Source organism: Mustela nigripes, chromosome 10, assembly GCF_022355385.1.
Source record: "Mustela nigripes isolate SB6536 chromosome 10, MUSNIG.SB6536, whole genome shotgun sequence".
Classification (NCBI taxonomy): Eukaryota; Metazoa; Chordata; class Mammalia; order Carnivora; family Mustelidae; genus Mustela; species Mustela nigripes.
This window is the reverse complement of record NC_081566.1, coordinates 13477215-13498010: the sequence shown is the minus strand read 5'-3', so window position 1 is coordinate 13498010 and position 20796 is coordinate 13477215. Positions and strand designations below refer to the sequence as shown.

Sequence of the window (20796 nt, the reverse complement as noted above, 5' to 3'; positions counted from 1 at the left end):
AATGCAGATTCTCAGCCCTGCCGTAGACTGCTGAATCAGAAAACCAGCTCAGAAAGACTGATAAGCTCAGAAAGACTGTGTGGCCCAAAGCCACACAGCCAGTAAGAAGCAGGACAGAAGCGTTTAGAACAAGTCCTTAGGGAATTCTGGCCCGCGCCTGAGCACCCGGGCCGCGGGTAGGAGAGTGCGTCACACTGCCACCCAGTGGCTGCAGAGCAAACAACAGCCCAGCCTCCCACCGGACTGACTCAGGTTGAGGGGGCAGCGGTGCTAATACATAGATTGGCTGGAAAGTTCTGGAAAGCACGGGGTCAGTCCACAGGGGTAGCAGGGAACTCACCCAAATCTAGCCTCGTAGGCAGTTGTGAAGACTTAGCCTAGCGTCCAGCCCAGAGCCAAACCCAAACTCTTGCTCGAAGGCCAAACCCACCCACCTTTACTTGACCTGGAGACTCAGGGAACGCGCGGCTGGGGAAGCTTCTACCATCGGCCTGACAACCCGGTCAGAGGCAGGCTCCGTCGGCCTCACAGCGCACCAGAAGAAGCAGAGGTCCTTCCTCTCTGAGAGGACACAGAACTCCACCTGGGACCCTGCCAGCGAGGACCATGAGGGCCCAGGGCTGGCTCCACCCAGAGCTTGGGGATCTTAGAGAGGTGGGGGCGGGGAGATGCTGGAGGGAGAAGAGGAAATGTGGTGCCCCGTCAGGGTGCAGCCCTCTCCCTGCTGTGTGATGGGGAACTGCGGGGATGCTGGCAACATCTGAGCTTAACAAGGAGGAATGCCCAGAGACGAAGACCACGTGCTCTCTCCCTTGTCCCTGGGCCTCACACACAGCGGGGCCAGAGGCTCAGCACTCTGGGGACTGACTCTGATTTGTCATTTTTATGGAAGGACTAAGTAGCTCTGGGGTTCCCAGGGGATGTGCCCGGCTTGCTGGCTAGGCAGATTCTAAGGGAGGAGGTAGGACACAGGACCCATGTCTATAGAGCATCCTACACTGTGTGGGTGATTTGAAGTCATGGTCTCCTTTAATCCACACACATGGTAAAACTCAGCTCGGAGAGTTTAGTAACCTGTCCAGAGTCACACAGCTAGTAAGAGGCGGGGTAAACATTTACTCTAAGATCTCACCCCCAAAGCCTGTGTATGCTCTGTCCTCCACTGTCTGCTGCTCACTCGCCACTGCAGAATCCCTCTGGGCTGGCTGGCTGCCAGGCAGTTCTTGCATCCAGAAACCCATGGGATCCAACAGCAACAGAGTTTCTTCTCTGGGCAGTTTCTCTGCCCAGCCCTGTGCTCCCAGGCCCCTCACTGGCTCGGGAACATCTCTGACAAGGGGGGAGGCTCCAGCCAACTTAGAACTGGGACATTGGCCTCTGTCTGAGGTGGGTGGGGGAGCCTCTTCTTCCTGGAGCAAGGCTAAGGTCTGGAGGGTGCCCATCTCTGCGCTCCGGGCTCCTAACCAGGGATGCGGAGCAGAGCCAGAGAGGGGGAGGGCAGAGGAGGGAGCAAAGCTGCTGCTCAGTGTATCTAAAGGAGGGACAGATGAGGTCCTGGGCATAGCCCAGCCCCCAGAAGCCCCAGGTGTGGTTGAGTCCCAAGCCAAGTCTAGATGGTGGTTCCCTGATGCCCAGCTCTCCTGAGTTCACCGGTGAGCCCCAGCCCCCTCACAGTACAGGTATCCAAAGCCAAGGGGGCTTTTTTAGATAAATATTCTGCTGCAGACGTAACCATCACCAAAATAAACTTGAGAAAATCATGATCGGATTTCTATTTTAAACTTTATTCAATATACAGTTGTTATCAAAGAGCCTCCCACAGATGAACTCACTCTTTCTCTGGTTGTCTGGCTCAGGAGTATGTGTGGGTGGTTCGTGGGACTTCGTGTTTCCAGAAGATTCCAGATACGCCCAAATGTGGGGGTCACCCATATAGCTCATCCTTATCATTATTATTTGGAGCCTAGAGTGTCTACCTCTGAATGCCGGGAATGCCTTTCCCCAACATCTGTCCCTGACCCACATCCTCACGGGGAGACCCAGGGACTTAGGAAGTGGGTTTCCCTTGGGGAACCAGGGGCGGCTTCCCCCAGACAGGTTGGGTATGGGAGGGTCTCTGTGGACCCAACTGTCTTATGGATGCAGGCGGCAGAAATTCCTTGCCTGGGGCTGAAGCTCTGCCAGCCACTCCTGACCTGCGGGTTCTGACCTCCCTTTCCCAGAGGAGGCAGCAGAGGCTAGGAGAGAGGCCTTCCCTGGGCAATCTCCCCAAGGGGGGGAGGAGCGGGGCCCTGACTCCATTCTTTCCTAGCTATGCAACTCTTGGCAAGGCTGAGTCTGAGTTTATTCTTCCGCAAAATGGTTGTAATTAGTGAGGCTCCAGAATTTTCCATAGGAGGCACTAAGGGGGCCCTCAGGAGAGAGATGGGGGTGCTGGGAAATTGTCTGCAAGCACATATACACCATTTTACTTAGACTACAGGCCTGTGGGGTGGGGGTGAATGGGGGAACTCGAGGCAGGTCTCGGCTGAAGCCCAGCCTTCTTTCAGAGCTGCTGTGGTTGTAGGAACCAAAGTGGCCTCCGTCACGGGGGCAGATGAGATCATGCACATGAACGACTTTGGGGACTGTTCTCAACAGGTGAGGCTTGTTATTATCCCCTCTGAAAGTAGGACCCTAACTGTTTAGTGGGGAGCCTGGCCAGCACTGCTAGCCGTTGGGTCGGCGATGTTGCCCATGGAGCCTTCCGCAGAGGGGCCACACCGAGCCCTCCCCCCAGCCCTGGACGATGCTTCGGTTGGTCATCTGGGGGCTCCTTCCTAACCCAGACCTGTGGTTGGATCTTCCGAGCCCCCAAAGCACTGTTTCAGGAGGAACCTCCCCACGTACCAACAGCCCCGGTAGCCCCCCAACAGGCGGTAAGAGCCTTCCTAGGCAAAGGTGGCCACAGCCCAGTTGCTTTGGGGGCTCGTCGGACGCTTGTGAAAACTTCCAAAGCCCCATCCCCAGTTCGAGGAGTCAGTTTCTGGGAACCGGCTTGAACCATCTGTGGGGTTTTTTGGTTTGGTTTGGTTTTTTAATCAAAGGCATCCCTAGTTACTGTCGGGAAGCTACGTGTGAGCCTCGGACCGGAGTGCTTATGGGATCTGGTCTGCTCTGTGGGACAGACTTCCTGCAAACCCCTCTATTTCGGGAGAATCTTTCCCGTTTCCAAAGAGCTCATCTGTCCGGGGAGGGTGCTGACGTGAAGGAACGGGCAAAACCTCCCAGCCACGTGTCCTTCAGGAAGGAAAGTCGGCCCGGACTGTGCAGGAGGAGGCTGGAGATGGAGCGGAGAAGGGGGAAGGTCGGCCTCTCAGCGCGTTCGGGGCTGTTGCTACGGACAGACCCGCCTGGCCCTGTGGGGAAAGACAGGGAAGTGGAGGAGGTCTCTCAAGGGGCACAGGTGGCTGCTCCTGTCAGACTCGGCTCAAGCTCCAATTCTGCGGGCAGCCTGCCCTCACCTGCTCCCTGCCCGCCTCACCTCTGCCCACCTCTGTCCTCGCCAAAGTACCAGAGCGTGAACCAGGCACGGGCTTCCCCACGGCCCCAACCACCCTCGCCTTCTCATTGCTCAAATTCCCCATGTCTGCCTCCCCAGGTTTCTCTCTCAGAAGAAAGGTGCTTGCTTCAACCCAGGAGTTCTCCCTGTGGGAAGGGGTGAGTCGCTACCCCCCACCCCGCTCCCCCTCCCACCTCTTCTGTCTTTTGCTGCCTTCTCTCCGGACCAGGTAAGGGTGCTGCTTGCTTTCCTGGCTTGGTGGCAGTCAGGGGCTGTGGGGATGGGGTGTCTGCTGTCTTCACCGGGGAGGAAACCGCTTTCCTTGAAGCCAGTTTTTCTAGCCCCGGTGCCCCTGCTCCCACCTGGAACCTGCCCTGTTTCCTGACGCAGGAGTCCGGAGTCCGGAGGAAAGGGGAGGGGCGCAAGACACAGGGCTGACAGGGAGCAGCAGGGAGCAGCAGGGAGCAGCGAAGGCTGACACTCCCCAGGGGTCAGCCTGGCCCTCCCCGGGCTCCGTGGGGGAGGAAGTTTGTTCCCGAACAGAAGCTGAGGCCTCTGGGTCTGGTCCCCGCAGGCTGGAGACGGGCCAGCGACACCACCTGCCTTCTTTCCCCGCCGTCGTCCGCGATGCACCTGCTGGGCTCCGAACCGGCCTGGAGTCTGAGAAACCAGATCCCTACCTTGTTCCTCTTCACTGAGGACACACAAAAGCCTCCCATCTGGACAGTGAAAAGAACAACCAGGTTATGTTTCCACTCACGCCCCAGGGAGCATTTCTGGGGCAGCTAAGGGGAGCCTCTGGGGGGGGGGGGTGCAGAGCCCAGGTAGAACCACCTGAAGAGGCCATGTGTGTGTTCAGCCCGCCCGGGGAGGCAAGGCCAGCTGGCAGGGCCGGAAAGCTGTTCCCACTTCTAGTGTGGTCCTGGGACCAGCAGCGTCTCCTCACCTGGGGACGTACCGGGAATTTGTAATCTTGGGCCTCGCCTCAGACCTGCCGAATCAGAACCTCTGGGCTTGGGGCTCAGCACTTTGTGTCTCAGTAAGGGTCCAGGTGACTCGGAGGGCACTGGAGTTGGAGAACCTTTGGTTAACATAGGCCATGTTCCAAGCCCGGAGTCCTGGGCTGCGAGGCATGGCCAGGGGTGCTGTGGATGACCCCCGGGCGACTCCGGTCAGAGCAGCCTCAGTCATCTCGCTTTGGGGTCAGCAGAGATGGGGTTGGAGAAAGCACACGGCTGAGCTGCCGGCTGCCTGTGGAAGGGAGGTCGCCCCCCACGGTGGCACCGGGACAGGCCTGGGGCAGCAAGCACGGTTGGAGGACACAACGGGGGACCACCGGCGTGGCTCACAGATTCCGCTGAGGAGCAGTCTTCGGCCAAAACACGCTGACTTTCCCCATCTGACACAAGTTGTGCAAGACGGTTAAGCTGAGTCAAACTATCCACCAACCTCCCCGGACCAGGCTTACCTCAGAGGTGCCGCGGGTTCGGTTCCAGACCACCACCGCCGCTCGACTATCACAGAAAAGCGAGCCCAGCGAATGCTTCGGTTTCCCAGGGCCTGTGAAAGTGATGTTTACTGGGGATGGTAGTCTAGTAAGCGTGCCACAGCGTTATGTCCCCCAAAAGACATACCTTAGTTAAAACATACTTAATTGCTAAAAAACGCTAACCACCATTTGAGCTTATAGTGAGTCGGAATCTTTGTGCTGCTGGAGGCTCTGGCCTTGACGCTGATGGCTGCTGGCGGATCAGGCAGCAGAGGTTGGGGTGAAGGCCAGGATGACGGGGCAATTTCTTAAAATAAGACAACAGCGCAGTTTGCCGCGCCTTGGTTGACTCGTCCTTTGGTGAACCATTTCTCTGTTAGCGTCGAGAATGTTTTACCCGCAGTCGAACTTCTTTCACAGCTGAGTCAACCCTCTCCAAGCCTCCCACTGATTTATCCACCCGGCTCCGGAACATTCTAAACCTTCCGTGGCCACTTCGTGCCCACAGCTTCTTCAACCTCAGAGCCCGTCTCAAGAAGCCGCTCTCTGTCCTCAGCGGCTCAGGTTTCGCCATGAGATTGCAGCAATTCACAGGTAATAATAATGACAACGTTCGAAATACTGCAAGGATAACCAGAATGTGACACAGAGACACGAGGCGAGCCCATGCTGTTGGGAAAACGGCACCAAGAGACCTGCTCGGGGCAGGGTTGCCTCAAGCCTTCCGCTGGTGAAAAATGCAACATCTGCAAAGCACAATAACATGTGATACGCCTGTATTTGCCTCCAAAGTGTCAGTAAACATGTGAGAGGTTGTCAGTGGTTAATGTTCACCACGGCCCCTTGCTGTGTAGCCCAGACGGTGGGAGTGTGAAGACACTTGCTTGTTTAACCTGTGTGGGTGTGTGGGTGTGGGTGTAGGTGTGGGTGTGGGTGTTAGGGGGCAAGTGACTCCTCCTGGTTTGGAGATAGGGCTAAAATGAACTGGCACATGCCTGTCCCTCCGCCCCTAAACCCGCCCACACACCCCCTCAGCAAGCTAGTGAAATTGCAAGGAGTCCAGAGCAGTTCACGAAATGACCGGTAGAGGGAGCGCGCGTCCCATTTTTTGGAGTGGAAATGGGTCTCCTGCCCGCTGCCGGGCGAAGGTCTAGCAGCCACGTTTTCAGAGCTGGTAAGGAAATCTGGTTGGCTAAAAAGAGTCACAAGTCTAAAGTAGAATGATTTCAGGGACACAGGGAGGTGCAAAGCCTCACATAATCCTACTGGATAACTGAGGCTGTCTGAGCTTTATCCATTTACCCTAGACCAATTTAAAATACAAATGCAGGGGCTGGGTGCCTGGAGCGTCTGACTTCGGCTCAGGTCATGATCTCAGGGTCCTGGGTTGGGGCCCCATGTCTGGCTCCCGGCTCAGTGGGAAGTCTGCTTGAGGATTTTGTCTCTCCCTCTGCCTCTGCCCCCCTGTCTGCTCTCCTCTCTCTCTCTCAAATAAATAAGTAACATCTTTAAAAAATAAAATAAAAATACAATCGGGGATTACATTTTCAGGCTTTCACACCTCAGTGAAATGAAGGGAGCTGAGAGACGGTTTTGACAGAGTAGGAAGGAAGGGTGGGCCAAGAGACGACAGGGGCATAAAACAATGAAATTGGGGCTTCCCAAGTATCACGATCCTCCTCTGTTCAAAACAGGAGAAAAGCCCTGCCTGGTTCTAAGGGTGAGAGACTGCATGTTGGTTCCCCCAGGAGGGAACACAGCTTCCCTACTTCTCCCTTTTCATTTGCTTGTGTTCAGTCTCTGAGCAAATGTTCAGAGAGACAGTTTTGTATTTCCGGGTCCTACCATAAACCCTGACACAATCGCACGTGCTCGATACACATCAAATAGGTAAATGAATGCATGTCCGCTAGTACAGAAACATTAAGCAATTTACAGCATATCAGCCGGATGGGGATATACTTAAAATAACTATTTTAATTAGGGGCGCCTGTGTGGCTCGGTGGATTCGAGCCTCAGTCTTCAGCTTGGGTCATGATCCTGGGTCCTGGGACCGAGCTCCAAATTGGGATCCCTGCTCAGCAGGGAGCCTGCTTCCTCCTCTCTCTCTACCTGCCTCTCTGCCTACTTGTGATCTCTGTCTGTCAAATAAATAAATAAAATCTTTAAAAAAAAAAACCCTATTTTAATTAATGGTTATTTGTTGTTTTGTCTTGTTTTATTTACTTTTTAAAAGATTTTATTTATTTATTTATTTGTTAAAGATTTTATTTATTTATTTGACAGAGAGAGAGAAAGCTCACAAGTAGGCAGAGAGGCAGGCAGAGAGAGAGGGGGAAGAAGGCTCCCTGCTGAGCAGAGAGCCCGATGCAGAGCTTGATCTCAGAACCCTGAGATCATGACCTGAGCTGAAGTCAAAGGCTTAATCCACTGAGCCACCCAGGTGCCCCAGATTTTATTTATTTATTTTTGCAAGAGAGGGAGAGATGGAGTGCACAAGCAGGGGGTGGGGACAGGCATAGAGAAAAGCAGACTACCTGCTCATCAGGGAACCTGATGTGGGACTCTGCCCCAGGACCCTGGGATCATTACCTGAGCTGAAGGCAGACGCTTAACTGACTGAGTCACCCAGGTACCCTGTATTTTTTTTTTTGTTTTTTGTTTTATTTTATTTAATTTATTTATTTGACAGGCAGAGATCACAAGTAGGCAGAGGCAGGCAGAGAGAGAGGAGGAAGCAGGCTCCCCGCTGAGCAGAGAGCCTGATTTGGGGCTCAATCCCAGGACCCCGGGATCATGACCTGAGCCAAAGGCAGAGGCTTTAACCCACTAAGCCACCCAGGCGTCCCAAGCCCTGTTTTGTTTTAAATAATGGTTATTTGAAAAGTACTAAGAGAGTAGATCCTAGAAGTTCTCATTACAAGAAAAACAAAATGTGTAGTTGTGAGGGGCTGGATATTAGCCAACCTTATTGTGCAATCATTTCACAATATACACATATGTCAACTCATGTGTACACCTTAAACTACTACAATGTTCTATGTCAATTACATGTCAATAAAACTGGAAAAAGTAAAAATAGAAATAAAACAATGGTTATCAAGGCCATGTAGCAACATGGAAAATGCCTAGGATGTTACATGAAATACACAAGGTGCTTTCTATTTGTGTGAGGTTCTGCACGCATGTGAGTGAAAAGGAAACGAGGAGAGAGAGTTGCCTGTGGGTCGGGGACTCTTGGGCAGCTTGTTCTTAGCTTGTTGTTTAACCTCCTTTGTTGTGGGTTGTGCAATAAACACAGAAACCACTTTTTCCTGAGAGTCTCAGTTTTGTTCTTTGGTGCCTAAGCACCCTGACTTCCACCCCGTCTGTCCAGATCTCACCATGTCTTTAGAATTCAGTTTTGTTTCATTTCTTTGCACCATGCCCAGCGTTGCACCCACATGTACACTGAAGTGGCTAAGTACTTTGGATATCAATGATCTTAAAGGCAGCTGCTACAAAAAATGTCAAGTTCAAACACTTGAACACACATTCTCCCAAATCAGTCAGCTGGCTGTGTTAGCAGAGTCTGCCCCTACCTTTACTGTTTCTCACCGGGGGAGTGACAATGGATCTCTTGGTTAAGGATCTCCGGTGTGCCTTCTACTTAAATTTCATCCTCACCACAAACCTGCAAGGTAGGAAATATTATTCTAGGAAGTAAGAGAAGAAACAGAAACTCCGTTTAAATTCCCTTCCCAAGATCATAGTCGTGTTTCTCACCTTAGACTTTAGGTTCCCAGAGGACATGTTTTTACTCTACACGCCGTGACGGATGCTTTCCCGGGGCCTAGGATGCAATAAAATAATGCACATCAGTAACGGAATCCAGCCATACAAGCAAACTAAACTGTCCTGTGGATGACAGCACCGACTACTGCGTAGATTCCCAGGGAAGGAGTCTGTGCTCCTCCGTCACCTCTCCAGGGACATCTTTTCTAATACTACTCTGTGCGTTGGGAGCCTCTGTCCATGCCCAAATCCTGTCCTGGCCAGAACAGTCCAGAGCTTATCAGTCTTTGTTTTCGGTCAGGATGTGTTTGGAAGGATTCAGGCTTTTTGCGGAAAAAGCAATCACCGCCACTCTTCCTTCAGCTTCGCTTTCACGCCTGATGAGGCTTTATGAAAATTTAATCCTTCGGCTAATCTCAGGGGTCAGGGACCACTTCTGTCCCTGGAGGACGTCAGGCAAGTCTCTGGGAAAGGGAAGTGCTCCGGCCGCCTCCACTGATCCAGATCCGGAGGCTCCAGCTGGAAATTAAGCGTCTACTGGCTTCTGACAGTTTGTTCTCTTTACAGTGACCATTTCTTCATGGGCTTAAAGTAACAAATGGAAGGGGAAGTGCAAATGAATTCATCCAACAAGATTCGGCGGAGGCCTAACACATCATTTGTCTAAGTGGAAAACGAAGCTCGCATACCCGATCTTAATGAGGCCTCTCTCCTCCGCTCTATCATTCTCCTCTTTTCTCAAGGCTTTAGGTCTCCGGACCACATCTCCCCCTTCCTTCTATTCAAACCTGCTCAAGGACAACCCCAGACCCCAATTCAGATTTCAGAGAAGGTATTCCGTCTTGGTGGTCAGTGGGGTTTGAAACCTTGCCTCTCTTTGGGGACCCAAAGATGTTTTACCTCCTGTGAGGCATCATAAAGGCACCCTCCAGGCATAGGATCCCGTCAAGAACCCTGAAGTCATTTCAGGGCAGGCTGTCACCTACGCAGATGACTAGCTCACCTCGCAGAGACGGAGGGGCAGTGTGATACAGGCCGGTGTGTGAGACCAGCCGGCAGGGCCTCGGAGATGGGTCACTTACCTAGAGAGGCTGTGGAAGATCAGAATGGTTGTGATTCTAGTGAAAGTTCTTAGATTTCAAAGGCCCTGTTTATTATTGGGTGACAGTTACAGATACAGCGCTAAATGGCTGGCTTAATTTTTTTTTAAAGATTTTATTTATTTATTTGACAGAGAGAGATCACAAGCAGGCAGACAGGCAGGCAGAGAGAGAGAGAGGGAAGCAGGCTCCCTGCTGAGCGGAGAGCCCAAGGTGGGGCTTGATCCCAGGATCCTGAGACCACGACCTGAGCCAAAGGCAGAGGCTTAACCCACTGAGCCACCCAGGCGCCCCTATAGTTGGCTTTAAAAATATATATTTAACTTATTTATTAATTTGACAGAGAGAGCATAAGCAGGGGGAGGGGCAAGCAGAGGGAGAAGCCGGCTCCCTGATGAGCAGAGAGCCCGAGGTGGGACCCGATCCCAGGACCCTGGACCAAGCTAAAGGCCAGCGTTTAACCAACTGGACCATCCAGGAGTCGCCGTAGTCATTTTATTTCAATTTTATGAACTTCGACCCTGCTCTCCTGACTGCTCTCCCTGGTTTCTCTTGCCATGCTGGCCGCAGGGTTCTTCCCTGTCATTTGGTGGCAGTGAAAAAAGAAAGCGCCGCCAAGACTCTCCTTGATGTAAAAAGTCAAAGCTCTTGAACGCTGATCCTCGGGCACGTGACTTTCCACTGTTGTGTGATGGACCAGCAGGTACACATCACACACTTCTGAACACACCCAAGGATGAGGCTTGCTTCGAGGAAACGCTGCGGTATACTCGTTTGAGATGCAGGCTGAACGAGAGGTTGATTTTCAAAGAACGTCATTTTTCACTAGGAAGGATGGCCGACAGATACATTGGAGTTATTCAAACGGGGATTTGGCAGGTATTTTTTCAAAAAGCAATGAAGCGAATCCCTTGCTTCAAGAAACAACTGACAGATTTTTTTTTTTTTAAGAATCAAGTTTCCAAACTAAAATTAGCATTCTGGAAACCCTGTGTCTGCCAAAACAAGTCTTGGGAGACTTGTATGAGCTTGACAGTTTCCCAGCACCGAGAGGAATTTCTGATGAGATCAGAGGTCTTAATAAATGTGATTTATCTGGCATCATATCATGGGATAAATCAATATTTGGAAGAGCTACATAACTCAGTGAAATAATACTTTCCAAATGCCAGTGCGGAATGTTACAAAACCATGCATAGTTAAAGATCTATTGGAAGTACAAGATGGACCATTAGATTTTAATGTTAACAAAGCAGGAGAGGTTTACTGATACGGCTTCAGGATCCACAGAGTAACTAGTCTTTAAGATACTACCAGTTCCAACTTGTAATCATATTAAAGACTATCCACAGGGCTGCCTGGATGGCTCAGTCGTTGAGCGTCTGTCTGTCTTCGGCTCAGGTCATGATCCTGGGGTCCTGGGATGGAGCCCTATGTTGGACCCCCTGCTCAGCAGGGAGCCTGCTTCTCCCTCACCTACTCCCCCTGCTTCTGTTCCCTTTCTCACCATGTTTCTCTCTGTCAAATAAATAAATAAATAATATCTTAAAAAAAAAAAAAAAGACTATCCACAATTCCCTGAAAAGGCTTCTAAAATACTTCTCCTTTTCCAACTGCGCATGTGTGCAAAGCTTTTCTTCAAACGTGTCAAAATAGCCTATCCCTACAGACTGAATGTAGGATCTGGTAGGAGAATCCAGTGGCCTTCTATGAAGCCAGACATGGAAGATTTTTGCTCTCTTTCAACATTAAAGTATCATGTGTAAGTCTGATGATTCATAGACCTATACCCCGGGCCAAATAATACATTGTTATTTTTTTAAAAAGTGTCATTGTTCTCACTACATTTATTTTGGAAAGTAATTATTTTTCATAAAAATGTAATTAATTAAGGGACACCTGGGTGGCTCAGTTGGTTAAGTGTCTGCCTTTGGCTCAGGTCATGATCTCAGGGTCCTGGGATTGAGCCTCGAGTTGGGCTTCCTGCTCAGGAGAAAGTCTGCTTCTCCCTCTCCCTCTGCCCCTCCATACTGCTCATTTGTTCTCTCTTTCTCTCTCAAATAAATAAATAAAATATTTTTTTAAAATGTGATTTATTGAGATATAATGAAGTTATTTTTAAATGAATAAAATAGTTTTGTTTTAGTTTCTACTATGATTAACATTAACAGCTGTAACCCAGAAGAAGTTCTTTGGGTTCTTCAATGATTCTTTAAGATTTTATTTATGGGGTTGGGGAGAGCACAAGCAGGGGGAGCAGCAGGCAGAGGGAGAGAGAGAGAAGCAAGCTTCCCATAGAGCAAGGAGCTGGATGGGGGGCTCGAACCCAGGATCCCCGAATCATGACCTGAGCTGAAGGCAGATGCTTAACCCACTGAGCCACCCAGACAACCCAGGCTCCTCAAGGATTCCTAAGTGCAAAAAAATTCTGAGACCAAAACCTTTGGGATTCACTGCCCTAGACTAATTTCTCATCCAGCCTCTGGTCTCAATGATACTTTCCTTAATCGTGGCCAACCAGTTTATTTGCATACAGGACTGGCTTCAGGAGGATGTGGAGTCAGCAGGCACCTGCCAGGTCTGATTTGAATAATGTGGTTACCACTCCCTTCCCCCCGAAATATCTTCTGTATTGGCCGTTCTCCAGGAGCTCAAATTTACCTCAATGATGTAAGTCACTTGAACTTCTCTCTTCAGATCCAAATACTTTTAAGTGGTAATTTGGTGCTAGTCATTAGTGCATAAAAATAGTAGCCGAAACTTTGGCGTGTTGGCTATGTCAAGCTTTCTGCTAGATGTTTTTTATGTATTATCTCACTGAAGCTCATCGAGAACGAGCGTTCATCAAACCCGATTTTCCAATGAAGAAATTTATAGTTTGGTTTTATGATGTTAATCAGCAAGGCCTTGAGGAAAAAAATGACACCTGCTGTGGGATATCAGGTCCCATATAGGTCCCCAAAGGGAAAGTCTGCAGCATGGGTATCGGGTCGCCAGAGGGCTCACGGCAGACACCTGTCTACCCAAGGAGAAGAGATTAAACCCGTCCTACTATGCTGTTTAGTCAGACCCTGGGGGACTTTGTCTGCTTATGCTCCACAAAACTCCCTCCTTGGCCCATTCTGAAATTGTACAGTCCCTTTTCCACTCCCCATGGGTACGTAAGCATCAGAACTGGGGGGGAGAAAAAAAGCTATACAAAATGACCGTTAAAAAAATAAATTTATTTCAGGTCTGAAACCCTGAAGGACAAGCACACCAACAAATAGTACAAAAAGCAAAAATTAGAACATGAAAGATGACTTAGTACGGGCAATACTCTGAGTTTGCACAAACATATTTTTAAAGACATTTCTCCAACATTCACAAAAGGCAAAAGCTAGTGTTTTTTTTTCTTGCCACATTTATAAATGCAACAGCTTTCGAAAGCATCCAATTTCTTTCTAAAATCACTTCATTAAAACTTACACAAGTGTTGGGTTACCCAACAGTTATATTTTCCAAAGATAAGACAGAATTATATGACATTCTTGTTTGACGTGTTACAAGTGTGACTCAAAATACAGAAAAAATTATCACTCCATTTTGTGTTTTGGAACATCCTATTTCCTCCTTTTTCTAATCAACAAAGAAAGACACACACGACATATAGGCATATGCTGCTTTTCAGAAACAAAGTAGTTCAACTCTTGCCTGTAATTTTTTTCAAAAGCTCGGGAATTCAGGAAGTACATGATTATTTTAAACAACTGATAGCTCAAAAATAAAAATAATTATTTACGAGAGATTTTTAGAATGTATTTTTGGCCATAAAACCTGTGACATACACATCTAAGGAAGTTAACGATTCAGCACAGTCTGCCTGCCCTGTCACCAGCTGAAGAGAAAAAGCAAAATGCAGACGCTCAATTCCCCATATCCACCAAGTATCCACCACAGCTGCTGACTGGATTCTCCAGGGGAAGATTCTTCTCTCGCTAGACCTAAGTTCTGTGGTTCAGCGATCTTGTCAACCCCATGACAGACGGTATTTAAGATTCAAAAAAGATCTCTGAGGCCAAGTGGACACATTCATTATATGGATGAGGAAAATGCTGGCCAGGGAGTGACAGGACAGCTCGAAACAGACCCAGGTCATAGACCCAGAGCTCCTGATTCCCAACTACGTTCTCCCGGTGACATATTCTCCAGGGTAAGAGTCTACATAATTTACTGTTGATTGATTACAGAGAATGTTATCATTTCAGTATAAAGCAATGCACAGAGCATGCCTAAATCAGAATTGTTAGCGAATTAACTGCTAATTGCTAATTTGTAGGAGTATTCAAGGGTATGCCTCACTGGCTTTTATGAGGGGTTGATGTGGACATAATGTGAGTATCATGGCTGCTTAGATGTCATTATTGTAAAGATATTTTCCTATCAGCTTAAGAGAGTCAGGACAGGAACAACATTTAAATTCTCACTGTAAACAAAATGCAGTGGTAGGCACTGTAGAAACACATTTGGTTCTATTTTCCTTACCCTGAGCATGTAACAGAGCAGACTTTTTTCCGACAGTGTGGAGACTATGTACACTCTGGTGAAGAAAATACACTCCCCGCCCACCGAGGGAGCACGTACCCGGGCACAGTGTTCCTTGAAGGAGAACAGGCATACACACGATAGTGCAGAACGACAGAAAGACAGCATTTCCAGAGGTTTCCAGCAAATGAGAACCCCTGGGCTACGTTACTGTGGATTTATCTCTGCAACCTTCAAGCCAAAGTATTAGGCATGATGTGAGGAATCATGAAAAAGCCAACACATACGATGGCATTTCCTGCTAGAAAGTTATACACAGGCATACCTCGTGTTATTGTACTTTCATTTCCTGCCCTTCATAGATACTGTGGCTTTTTGTTGTTGTTGTTTGTTTTTAAACAAACTGGAGGTTTGTGGCAACCCTGCATCGAGCAAGTTCATTGGTGCCATTTTTCCAACAGCATTTGCCTGCTTGTGTGTCTGGGTCACATTTTGGAAATTCTTGCAATATTTCAAAGTTTATCATTATCACTCTATTTAGTATGGTAATCTGGGATCGGTGGTTAGGATTTGCGGAGAGCTCAGATGAGGGCTAGCATTCTTTGGCAAGAGGTCTTTTTTCATTTAAGGTCTGTACATTGTTCTTTCAGTCTGCTGCACACTTAATGGACTATAGAATAGTGTAAACATGACTTCTCTAAGGACTGGGAAACCAAAGGATTGATCTCAATCACTTATGGTGATATTTGCCTTATTCTGAATGGTCTGGAGCTGACCCTGCCGTATCCCCGAGGTATGCCTGTGTTGAAATAAAGAGGGTGAACAAGGCAGTGGGTACAAAATTACTCCTACTTCAAGTAGGCATGAAACGAACAGTATTAGCTAGACCATGAGAGGAAGGCAGTGCAGAGGACTCAAGATAATGAGCCTGTGTCTGGGCTCCTTAGCTTAACTGGAACATGAGTCTAAGACCAAGGTCACGGGATCAGCGTGAACACAGAACAGTTTTGATGGCCACTGACAGTACATGTTACAAAGCATTGTTTAACAAGAACAGAAGAAACTGGGAAAATCTAGAGGTTTCTGTGGAAGTCTCGTCCCAGTGCTGTCCTGTGAGGGCTCAGAGGTGCCATGTTGGTAGGCCCACTGATGTAGACTGGACAGTTGGTCAGAATAATGGAAAGGGAGCCAGTGAATAATATATGCACACAGGGTTCTGCATGGCAGGTACTTCTGTGTGACTTAAAAGGACCAGATCTCCACATTATCATTTTAGAAAGCCTCTGACCTTCCAGTTTCCGTAAAAAAGAAAACACTTTCAGAAAATACATCAAGAAGCTTACTTTCTGATCAGTGACAGGAGATTAACAGTGGGATGCTTGGTATGTCAACGGCTGTGTTCACAGACGGTGAGCCCGAGTGTTTTAAGTAAAATCTTGCTTTACGTTAACAATGAAGCAAGACAGTAATTGTAGTCCAGGGTCACATAATAATTTTCAAGTCAGTATCCATCTCCTGTCACATATAAATCGAGACTTACTGCCCAACTATCACATGATGTTAACTTTTTCCTTCGCCTCAAATTGCCGATTCTGACTGCTTGGACATCATCATGGTTTTGGATTCTTGATCTGTGGGACTCTCTTCAACTGGTACCTGCAGAGAGAATCAGACGATAAAAACACGTTTACAGCCTCTGGCATGTGCCGTTATGACAGATCAACAGCTGGTTCGGGGATATAAAACAGCTGACTAGACACACTGATGTCACACATTTTCAGGAGTAGCATCATAAAAATATTCATTACTTACAGCTTTAATATCACCGTTCGTAATTCCTATGTTTATATTGTGTCTTTTGAGATCAGACTTGATTAATGCTGAAACAGAGAAACATCAGTGGAGTCACCAAAGGGTATTTATGAATGCATCTATCTCGAAGCAGTACAAAGTCTTTTTTGATGTTGTCCCATTCAGCACACGGTTGTACCATCACATTCAAGCGCATCCCCGCAGCATGAAAAAAATGCTAGTGCTTCTCTATGCCACTAACTTAATTAGCAATTCATTCATTAGTGAACAAATACAGGGTGGTAGGAACCAAAGATACAAAGATGAAAAGCACAGTCCTTTCCCTACAGCATCCTCCAACCTAAGGAAATATGGACAGCAAACGACTATAACACAGTAGGGTCACTGCAACCACACGGGTTACATAGAAGATACAGTGGGAGCAAAAGAGAAAAAAAATGCCTCTGTCTGTCCGGAGAAAATCACGGAAGGCTTGCCAGAGGAGACACATTTGAACTGAAACTTGAAAAATGAGTAGGAACTTGTCAAGCAGATAAGGAGAGGAAGACACTCTGGGCAGGCAGGAAACAGAACATGCCAAGAATGCGAGACGGGAGGAGAATGGCCAAGAATCTGGCCCCGGAGGTAGTTTGGGATCACTGGAGCGTCAAGTACTGGGGGAGGAGGCAGGATGTGTGGCTTGGTGGTTCAGCACCGTGTGCACTGTAGGGAAGAGTTTACACTGCCATCTGAATAGGGCAAAGGAATGCAGAAAGAAATCAGCCAAGTGAGCCGACAGGAGAAACAACACGGGTGTAGAAACACTGCTGGACGTTGAGCTTTGCTTCCAAATCCACTTTTACGCTAGCGCACCCAGACAAAATACAGATAAAAGCCCTTTTCTGTGCCCCTTCTCTAGCGGTTGGGCAGGCTGGGCTCTACTCTCGTTCTGACCATGTCGACTCCGATTATCCCTAACCAGGGTAAGAACCAGCTAACCATTCCACGTGCTGTTTCCACAACCACACACCATGGTAACTGCTGACGTGAAGGCACGTTCTAGGTGCCAGACACGATGCCGGGAGCTTTTCATGAACCACCTCAGTCAATCTGCATAGGGCAGGCTTTTTATTTTATTTATTTTTTATTTTTATTTTTTTTAAAGATTTTACTTATTTATTTGACAGAGAGAAATCACAAGTAGACGGAGAGGCAGGCAGAGAGAGAGAGAGGGAAGCAGGCTCCCTGCTGAGCAGAGAGCCCGATGCGGGACTCGATCCCAGGACCCTGAGATCATGACCTGAGCCGAAGGCAGCGGCTTAACCCACTGAGCCACCCAGGCACCCCTAGGGCAGGCTTTTTAATACCCTGCTATAGGAGGGAGAAAAGGAGGATCTGAGAGGTGAAGTAACTTGTTTAAAGTCACACAGCCAGGTCTGCCCACTCCAGAATCTTCACCGATTCTTAATACAATGGTTGGGTTTTTTATGCATAGTAACCGTATTGAAGTTAAAATCTGAAAAATGAATTAGTAGATTTATATCCTTAGAAAAGACAATATCCTGTTTTATATCTCTGTTTTCCCCCCTGAGTTCTGCCAAGCCATTGAGAACAAACAGACACAAAAATTAAATATAAAGACAATATGACATAAGCACGTTTGCTGGGAAAATGCCCTAATTTACCTGTTAAAATGATGCCTAGAAACATCCAAATACAAAGGAAAATGTTCCCTGCCTTAGGACCATAGTCTGATGTGAGCTTTCCTTGAGCCAATGTGAACAAAATTCCAAATATCTAAAATAAGAGGAAATATTGGTTAAATTTGCTTCTTTGAAACCAGTGCAATGTTTTTCCCAGAACTCTTCCTATTTTATTCATATGACTTAGCTTCTAGAAACACTAAAAGGCAGAATTTTTCAAACAAACAATTTTTAAGCTTGCTATCCACTAGAATAGTCAGCAAACTAATTATCTGAAACTTAAAAGAAATCAGAGGTTTACCTGGGCTGAAGCATTAAGAAGACCAGAGGAAGTACCTTCAGATTCAGGGTAAGTGATTTCAACAGCAAATTCAAAACCCAATGGGAGGTAACCAGTCATGAAGAAACTAGGAAAATAAATCCAGAATTATAGAAACAATTACCTGAGGGATAGTACCACATATTGAGGCAATCATTCCAGTTCTCAGGCCTATTCTAGTGATCAGATAACCAAATATTTTGAACTTAACATATGAAAGTAAGACCCTATTATTATTCACCAATCAGCCCAAGGACAGAAGACCTGAGAAATAAAGCAGTTCCTAAGTTTTTCTTTTTGTGAGAAAGATTTACCTCTAATTTATGAAGTCAATTGTCTTTCTAACTAAATAAAGGCACCTGGACTAAGAAAGATTTTTCCATTTTTCACTTATCATATATTTTTAAACTACTAAACTACCAAAAAAATTTTAAACTACTTTTTCTTTATTTCTAATTAATTATGCATTTACATGCACAGGATAGATTCTTATTTATTTATTTATTTGACGGAGAGAGAGAGAGATGACAAGTAGGCAGAGAGGCAGGCTGAGGGAGAGGGGAAGCAGGCTCTCTGTTGAGCAGAGAGCCCGATGCGGGGCTCGATCCCAGGACCCTGAGATCATTACCTGAGCCGAAGGCAGAGGCTTAACCCACTGAACCATCCAGGCACCCAGATAGATTCTTTAAAGTTTAAAATATTACAAGACATTTGAATGAACTAAAAATTTACAACCACAGTAGTAATACTTCAGAGTTGTAACAGCATGCTATCATTCCTCTTACATACACACACGTGTGCGCGCGCACACACACACACACAATGCTTACCCGAGTATCCCTCCAGTAACAAACACGATGATAATGTATCCAAGGTCCAACGTGAAAGTAAATACAACCATTCCCAAAAAAGACAAAATGTAAACTATCAGAGTAGTCTGTCTAGAACAAAAACAAAATTGTTAGTATTTTGCCTGATTTTCCTAGGTATATAAAAATCACGTTGCTAACTATTGCTCTGTCCATAGAGTAATAATCAGTTCCTTGGTTTTCAAGATTCGGGTTCCCTTGTATGGAGGATGTTTCCACCGAAGCATGGACTTTAAAGCCTACATTTAAGATTCAACAGCAGCAACCAACAAAACTCACATCATATCCAATGTTCAGACAGGAAGGAATATTCATGTGGATCCAATCACCTTTGTACCACCAAGTGGGAGAGCTTCCGGTCTGTAGCTCAAGACTGAGTTCAAATTCCACCTCTTCCAAATGCTCTTTCCTAACCACTGTGGCTTACAACATTGTCTCTACTTCCAAATTCCCTTATCAACTTAGAATCTATTAACTGTCACATGACAGACATCTATTGGGCGTAGGACATCTATCTTTAGCCTGTTCTATTCTTTTTTTTTTTTTTTAATATGTATTTATTTGACAGAGATCACAAGTAGGCAGAGAGGCAGGTGGGGGGAGGAGGTAAGCAGGCTGCCCGCTAAGCAGAGAGCCTGATGTGGGACTCAATCCCAGGACCCTGAGATCATGACCTGAGCCGAAGGCAGAGGCTTAACCCACTGAGCCACCCAGGTGCCTCTAGTCTGTTCTTATTTTTCATGTATGAACGTTTTATTTTCCCCATTTAGACCACAAATATCTCAAGGACAGGGATGCTGTATCACTTGTCACAATCCCTAGCTGAACTATGGCCACAACACAAGTTTGGTGAATGAATGGCAATTACTCTGAGGACAAAATCAGGACAACAAAGAAGACATTTCTATGCCTATCATGTTTTCTAATTGTGAAGTGGACCAAAGGCTAGTAATAACTTTAATCTTTTACACATGTTCCCTTTATCTACAGACTGAACAGTTTCACTGTAAGCTAGCATTTCACAACAGAAACCACAGCAAGCGCTGTCTGAAATTATGGGAGAGTTATCTTGGAGAATTTCACAATAAGGGGTCTTGGGAAGGGCTTACATAATGGTATTAAACATATGTAGGGCCTTGAAAGGTACATAGGATACACAGGTGACAATTCCGTATTTCATTCACTTTATTGCATCCCATTTATTCGGCCACAGCTCCGCCCATTTATTTCTCCCAAGCAGATAGGAAGATTCTGCCTGTTAAAAAATGTAGCTATTCTTGGCTTAGGGGCCCAAGATGGCAGCCTAGGAAGACCCTGAATGCATGTCCTCCCACAGACACAGAATCTACCTAGAAAACAATTCCTCCTGAAGAACTGAGGACTGAACAGCTTCTGCATAATAAAGGGTAGAGGGACCACACTGAGAGCAGCAGGAGAGCCAGACAGGGTGCCAGTGGGAAGCCCACTGCAGACCCAATGACCTGCGGTAGGAATGGATATCACTGGGCTGTCCCTGTGCAGATTTCACCCGCCCTGGGGCACAACAAAAACCAAAAACAACAGTGGTTTAAGGGGCGGCAACTAGACTATGAGTGGAGGAAATCATTTATTAACCCTAGAATGTCTGCCAAACAGTGGGGAAACTGTTGGAACTCACTGTGGAGTTGGGGATGCTGGTGATAGCCG

General features: G+C 47.3%; 2 protein-coding genes across 3 annotated transcripts in view; one reads left to right on the top strand and one right to left on the bottom strand.

The window, feature by feature from the left end:
• Positions 1–2788: 2788 nt before the first annotated feature.
• LOC132025422 (uncharacterized) lies at positions 2789–4239 on the top strand. The gene is made up of 2 exons (XM_059412678.1): positions 2789–3699; positions 4116–4239. Exons 1-2 carry the CDS (start codon positions 2789–2791, stop codon positions 4237–4239), a joined length of 1035 nt encoding a protein of 344 aa, XP_059268661.1.
• Positions 4240–5018: 779 nt separating this feature from the next.
• FLVCR1 (FLVCR choline and heme transporter 1) overlaps positions 5019–20796 on the bottom strand; it is a 37766-nt gene continuing 21988 nt past the window's right edge. The window contains exons 6-13 of one of the 2 annotated variants that reach the window (XR_009406572.1): positions 19072–19182; positions 18224–18329; positions 17905–18016; positions 16241–16308; positions 15969–16084; positions 8796–8862; positions 8612–8703; positions 5019–5101 (exon numbers count right to left, since the gene is read on the bottom strand). Coding sequence is in view for 1 of the 2 variants with exons in the window: in XM_059412659.1 (XP_059268642.1) it covers positions 16007–16084; positions 16241–16308; positions 17905–18016; positions 18224–18329; positions 19072–19182 (475 nt within the window). In the remaining variant the exon portion in view is untranslated. Of the gene's footprint in view, positions 5102–8611; positions 8704–8795; positions 8863–13107; positions 16085–16240; positions 16309–17904; positions 18017–18223; positions 18330–19071; positions 19183–20796 lie in introns of those variants that run through there. The other variant, XM_059412659.1, reaches the window with a different exon arrangement.

Coding starts and splice junctions, on each gene's coding strand:
- LOC132025422 (XM_059412678.1), top strand. CDS start 2,789: ATGCTTCGGTTGGTCATCTGGGGGCTCCTTCCTAACCCAGACCTGTGG. Junction 3,700..4,115: donor AGTTCTCCCTGTGGGAAGGG/GTGAGTCGCTAC, acceptor TGGTCCCCGCAG/GCTGGAGACGGGCCAGCGAC.